The sequence below is a fragment of the Salvelinus alpinus genome, chromosome 7 (genome assembly GCF_045679555.1).
Source record: "Salvelinus alpinus chromosome 7, SLU_Salpinus.1, whole genome shotgun sequence".
Lineage (NCBI taxonomy): Eukaryota > Metazoa > Chordata > Actinopteri > Salmoniformes > Salmonidae > Salvelinus > Salvelinus alpinus.
In genome coordinates, this window is record NC_092092.1 from 52392784 (window position 1) to 52398920 (window position 6137).

The 6137-nt window shown below is 43.4% G+C and overlaps 1 protein-coding gene across 2 annotated transcripts; it reads left to right on the forward strand.

The window, feature by feature from the left end:
- The first annotated feature begins 1228 nt into the window (after positions 1-1228).
- On the forward strand, positions 1229-5370 carry LOC139581155 (protein sprouty homolog 1-like). Of its 2 annotated transcripts, none has more exons than XM_071410626.1 (2): positions 1229-2290; positions 3462-5370. In XM_071410626.1, exon 2 carries the CDS (start codon positions 3517-3519, stop codon positions 4564-4566), a length of 1050 nt encoding a protein of 349 aa, XP_071266727.1. In that variant the 5' UTR covers positions 1229-2290; positions 3462-3516; the 3' UTR covers positions 4567-5370. The 2 variants fall into 2 exon arrangements, with proteins under 2 accessions (XP_071266727.1, XP_071266726.1); XM_071410625.1 differs by having other exon boundaries at positions 1229-1808.
- The last annotated feature ends 767 nt before the right edge of the window (positions 5371-6137 follow it).

Genomic DNA, 6137 nt, shown 5'->3' on the forward strand with positions numbered 1-6137 from the left:
GTTTAAATGTATTTGGCTAAGGTGTATGTAAACTTCCGACTTCAACTGTATGTCAGATGCCTACTGCATCTGCTATACAGATATAGACAACAGACAGGTGGGTAATTCGTTAATGTTCTATTAACACACGACCCTCCCCAGCCCTCCCCCCATTACATTTCGATCTGCCCCTTTGATTATTGCATTGGGTGGAAAATTTGAAGGAAACTTTTGCATTCAACTTTAATAACGTTCTTTACATTTGGTTTGCATTTGCGTATTGAATATATCCAGGGGGAGAAAAGGAAGTACGGATGGTATATTAATCATTGCATCCATGGAAAATCTGTTAATTACTGTAATCCTAAAATTTCCAACCGCTTTCCGCACTGCCGACCACAATGAAGAGGTTCCCATCTGTCGTTTGCGAATCCAGCAGGAGTTGCTTTATCATCAAGCATGAAGCTCCAAACTACTTTTTTATATAGCCTATCCAGCCCAAACATCAGAGACATAGGCCTACAGATGCATTTATCAGTCCGTTAATGTAGAAGTATTGTGGAATTTTCTGACCCGAGATGGTAATGAGGTCATTCATCTATTGATTTTTCCATTTGAAGAGGATAAATTGACTTTGTATTGAACTTCCTTTTCTCATGGATCCGGATGTAGCGCATCCGCGACACCAATCAAACCAGACAGTCAAGAACAGAGGGGGGGATGCGGCGGGTGGGGGAATCTTTCCCCTCGCTTGCGGGGTGCCTTTTTCTTAAGGTGGCTCCGAAGTTATGTTTAGGCCCACTGTTTCACTGGAGTTATAATACACGGAGTAATGAAGGGGTTGTCATTTCATTTTCTATATATCAAATTTTATTATTGTATTTTAGATTTAGGTCTTAGGCCAACAGTATTCCAGTAGGTCGTCAATAAATAATAATTTGTTCTTAACTGACTTGCCTAGTTAAATAAAGGAAAAATAAAAAATACATTCTAAAATGATTTTCTGTCTTGAGTTTGATTTCTAACTATGCTATGCGTAATTAGAATGGTGAGACGTTGTGGAATGCGGTGGAATAAAATAAAACAACGTTATAAAATTGATACTTCTGTTGTCACTGTTCCACAGTTTTTAAGCACAAGAACAACATTTGCTTTCTCTGCTATTTCAAACAGCTCCACCTTAACTGCTGCACACATCTCTATCGCCCGGCCTTCCACATCTGCCCAATGAATTAAGAGCGGATGCGATGTATCCTTTTTCAGTGGAGTGAATGGCCAATGGGAGTTGGCTTGTCGAGCAAACACTGAGCTCTACGTTCTCATTCATTCAGAGTTAGACAGGCATGCAGTGTTGAAGAGAGCACGTCCTCGATTAGCGCTTGCTTTTGAGCATTCCGCCTAACAAAAAACGTATTTTACTACAATTTACTCATTAGAATTCGAAGACGGAAGGCATTGGATATATAATTATTTGTTTTCATATTGTAAATTAATTAAAGTGTGATTTTTCAGAATCCTAAAGAAGATTCTTCCTGCAATTGTTACTCCGCTCTAGGACTAAACTGGGTTGTCTGACTAGATCGGCTTCAAGTGCGCAACCTTTATTGGGTGCATCAAGAAGCGTGGATTTACAATTTCTGGAACACAGTGTGTAATGCACCAGAGTTTAAGAAGGAATAACGAAAGAAGATAAGCTACAACATCGTATCTGGATTTAACGCAATCGTTACGAATGTTAAGAGCTAATTAAAATACGCTTGGACAATTTACTTGGATGGAGTTTTTGTATATTGGTTGATGGAATCGACGTTATGGATGGTTGCAGATGGGTGCGTATCTCCCCCTCAATGCGTGAAACACATTTGAAATGTCGGGTTTGGTCATCGATTCTTTGTTGCTTAAATGTAGACTGGATAAGTCAAACCTGATGCAAGTAGGCTATGCGCATAGTGTTCAGAACTCCGGCTTTGGGAACATTGTTGTCACTGTAGTTGCATGGAATAGGCTTGTGTCGATGGGTGTCCTTGGGAACACTCATCTGGTGCTCGAATCTGTAGAGTTGGCTTAACATTCTTCACACGCGTGTGTCCTCTACTCGGTGTGTCTATTTAACACAGGTCATTCGACTTTCGAAAGGAATCAAAACGGTCATAGTAGGGTTGTCAGAGTAGAGGATCTCACGCGCAAGCACCCCTCCCCCACGATAGCCTAGTTGTTTTCATTCATAAGGTTTCCCCCCTTATTTCGATTCATCTCTATCACATGGACGGTTGCTCGGTCAACTAAACCCGATGGCATAGACATGTTTGAGGTATGATATGGCTAAAAATTGCGTATTTATGTCCCATTTAAAAAATATATAATAATTATGCTACCATCCAAATAATAGCTCAAACTAGTTATTGTGCTCCGTGCGAGCTACTGTGGATTTTCATGAAGAAGTGTCAATAAATTAGAGCCCTGATCATAAGCAAGCTGTTCTCACGTAGAGAATTCCTGTCTGTAAATTGTATCGGTTTTTTAACTTGCTTGAGTCATGCTGATTACACCTTGCCAATATGTGTTTACTGATCAGTCCCATTTGCACTCCGGTTTCGACGGATACGCGTTTATAGCTAGGCCTGATACCTCGGCTAATTCCAGAAGATGTTAGTATCCAATAGACCCACGAGTAACGGTATTATGTTTAATTCGATTGTAAAATGTGCTTTTGACGTTCTTGAGAAGCACAATAACTTAAACATTTGCTTGAAATTACATGGACATAAAGTCGACACTGATGTTGTGGCATTTTGTCGCGACCCTAGTTTTTTTTTTTACTCTCTTGTCTTCACATTTCCTTCAAACCGTCTTCCGTTTAGTAATAGAATAATAAGTGAGGCAGCTCATTTTGTCCTCTTGGATCGTGGCCTCGTTCCGTCGCCGTGGCGCTTTATAATGTTAACTAGTCATACATATGTAAATTAGACCGGGAAGTATTTGTACTGAAGTTTGGATGTGTGCTTATTGAGGAAGCTACAAAACAAGTTAATAGTATACTTTTCCACGGCTTGCTTCGCCAAGAGCATTAAAATGTGCCATTGTAAAGGGGATGTTGATCAAATAAAATAGTTGGGCTAAGTGAACATGTTCTTAACATTGTTGAAGTTAGGCCTGCTGAAGTGTTAAACAATTATATCTATTTTTAAAAGCACTAAATAGCACAAAATAGCATACAATAATAATCGCCTCAATAGACTGCTCTTAACCTGTATTATAACAGATGATCATTGCTGAAAACTATTTGAACTATATAGAGACCATCCAGGGATCTGTTGATGGTTCTACTTTGTCAGCTCTTTAGCCTTTCCCATCATGTGTCGAATCTAAAATGCTATGGGAACAGTATTCAAAACCTCCACCATCCTAGTTCACATTTACAAACTGCATCCTTGTCTTTACTGATGGCCCTTCTCTGTGTCTCCCTTGCCGCCCCCTTGCAGGTTTTCTGATGCATGCCAAGTCCACGGTGAATGTCGGAAGTGGTGATCACCCCAGATGGCGCTCCAAAGTCAACATGGCCCTGGCGGTTCATTAGTGGTGATCCAGCAGCCTTCCCTGGAGGGCCGGCAGAGGTCAGATTACGAGCGGGAGCTCCATCATGCCGCCATCCTCTCCCTGGACCAAATCAAGGCCATTCGCTCCAGCAACGAGTACACAGAGGGGCCGTCGGTGGTCCGGAGGCCCCCTGCGCCCCGCATGGCACCCAGGCCCGACAAGCAGCAGGAGAGGACTCACGAGGTGATCCTCGTCAATGTGAACAACAACTATGAGCACCGGCCGGTAGGGCATGGCCACCACGGTGGGGTGGTGGTAGTAGCCGGAGGCCAGCAGTGTAGCTCCAGGGCCCCGGGCCTTAATCGCTCCACCAGTACGGGCAGCGCGGCCAGCTCTGGGAGCAACAGCAGTGCATCCTCTGAGCAGGGACTCCTGGCCCGCTCGCCTCCTTCTAGACCGGGGATGGTGGCCCTCCACCAGCACCACCACAGAGCCGAGAGGACTCAGCCTGTTCGGGCTCAGCCCAAGGCGCTGCTAGCCCCCCAGCATGGCTCTCACCCGCCGCCGCCACTGGAGGCACCGCTCAAGCCCTCAGGGAAAGGGGACGTGGCGTCTGGCCACCAGTTCATCTGCGAGCGCTGCGGGAAGTGCAAGTGCGGGGACTGCACAACCCCAAGGACCCTGCCCTCGTGCCTGGCCTGCAACGGCCAGTGCCTGTGCTCGGCGGAGAGCGCCCTGGAGCATGGCACGTGCATGTGCCTGGTCAAGGGCGTCTTCTACCACTGTTCCAACGACGACGAGGGAGACTCGTGCGCCGACCACCCCTGCTCGCTGTCGCGCTCCCACTGCTGCTCACGCTTCCTCTGCATGGGATTACTGTCGGTACTGTTCCCCTGTTTGCTGTGCTACCCGCCCGTCAAGGGGTGCCTGAAGGCGTGCCAGGGCTGCTACGACCAAGTCAACAGACCCGGCTGCCGCTGCAAGAACTCCAACACTGTCTATTGCAAAATGGAGAGCTGGTCCCCACAGACCCTGGAAAAGCCTTCCTGATCCCGTGTGTGTGTAGGAAGAGGGGCAGTCGATCCCCGTGCGGTTCTGACGATGATAATAATATTCACTATTGATGTTAATCAAACTTTTGAAGCACCTCCCATCCGCCTCCCTTTCTCCAACGGGGAATCCTGCTAGGAGTAAAGCACGGAATATGAAAACCACTCAATTATTTTTATATTTCCTTCCTTTTTTTCTGACAGGACCATGTTTTTACAGACCAGTGTTTTGTCTGAACTGTTTCTGTCTCTCTTCAGCTACTCATTAAGAATATTCTGTTAGCTAGGCAGTTTCCCTGGTGCTTTAAGCTTCAAGTGAGAGCAGCCTCTTACCAAATCTGTGAAGGACTATCTAGCCAGGCAATATGTAGCTGTTACCACGTGTTCATAGCAAACGAGGATTGTTTGAATCCCCAGTTGCTACCACACTAAGACCATGGTTATCTGGGTTTCTGTGCTCGAGTTGCATTATGGAAAGCACATCCATCCCATAGTATTCTGTTGGATATGTTTCTCCCCCCCCCCCCCCCCCACTCATCATTCACACATTCTGTGGCATTCTTCCCTTTTTTTTGTTTTCATTTTGTAAACTGTATTGCTCAAATCCATAAGAGTAAATTCTGGCTATTTTTTTGAAAGAAAATGTCTGTTAAAACATTTTTTTTTTGTGTGTGTAAAAATATTTATTATGTGAAGCTCTATTTTATGATATTTATTGCAAAAGACAGTCTTAAATGTACTCATGTCTGAATATAACAAAATATCAATACTTACTGAAAAATTAAAGGATGGCACAAAAGAAAAAGCTATGTTAACTTTAATGCAGAAAATATATTAATAATGAAAAAAAAATGTTGTCTTGATTATCCTCATTACATTGACCCTTGAGTGATTTGCACTGGTTTGAATGCTTTCAAGGTATTGAGATGTTTCATAAGCAGTGAATGGGTCTGGTTCTTGCATACACCATAGAGTACAATTCTGAAACTGAGAACAGACTTTGGTTGATTTATTTCAAGCAAGTGGTGCTTTTCTTTGCAAAACTTGGAATACTTTGGTCAACAGCAAGTTGATATTTACTCATTTGGAATTCTGCTAAAAAAAAAAAAATACTTAGTGAGTCATAGGTATGTATGTCAGCAATCAAGTTTTCAAGATATAGAACTTTCAAAATATAGTAAGTGCAAAACGCATCATACTTTCTGTATTTTAATGTTCAAAATCAACTTGATTGTTGACATGCAAAACATTTTGGGACTGTATCAATAGTGGACTAATGTAACAAATACCAAAAGAGTTTGAGTGGTGTTTTCTTTTAAGAAACTTCATTCCAGCCAAGAGGTCACCACCAAACTTAGTAATAGCTTCCTTCCTTTGTTTAAAAAGTTGCTAGATCGGGATGTTCCCAACTCCTAAATGGTCTCCATATTGAGGCCACTGTGTGTCTGAGAAATGAGAGCCACCATTATGACTACCCAAGGCCACCTGTTCAAAGATAATAAACCAGCTATCAATGCTGAGCTTTTATGGCATGTTCCTGCACTAAAGGCAAAGATGGGGCAGATACAGACC

What these genes read in the sequence shown, in the direction of transcription:
- LOC139581155 (XM_071410626.1), top strand. Translation starts at nt 3,517, where the DNA reads ATGGCGCTCCAAAGTCAACATGGCCCTGGCGGTTCATTAGTGGTGATC.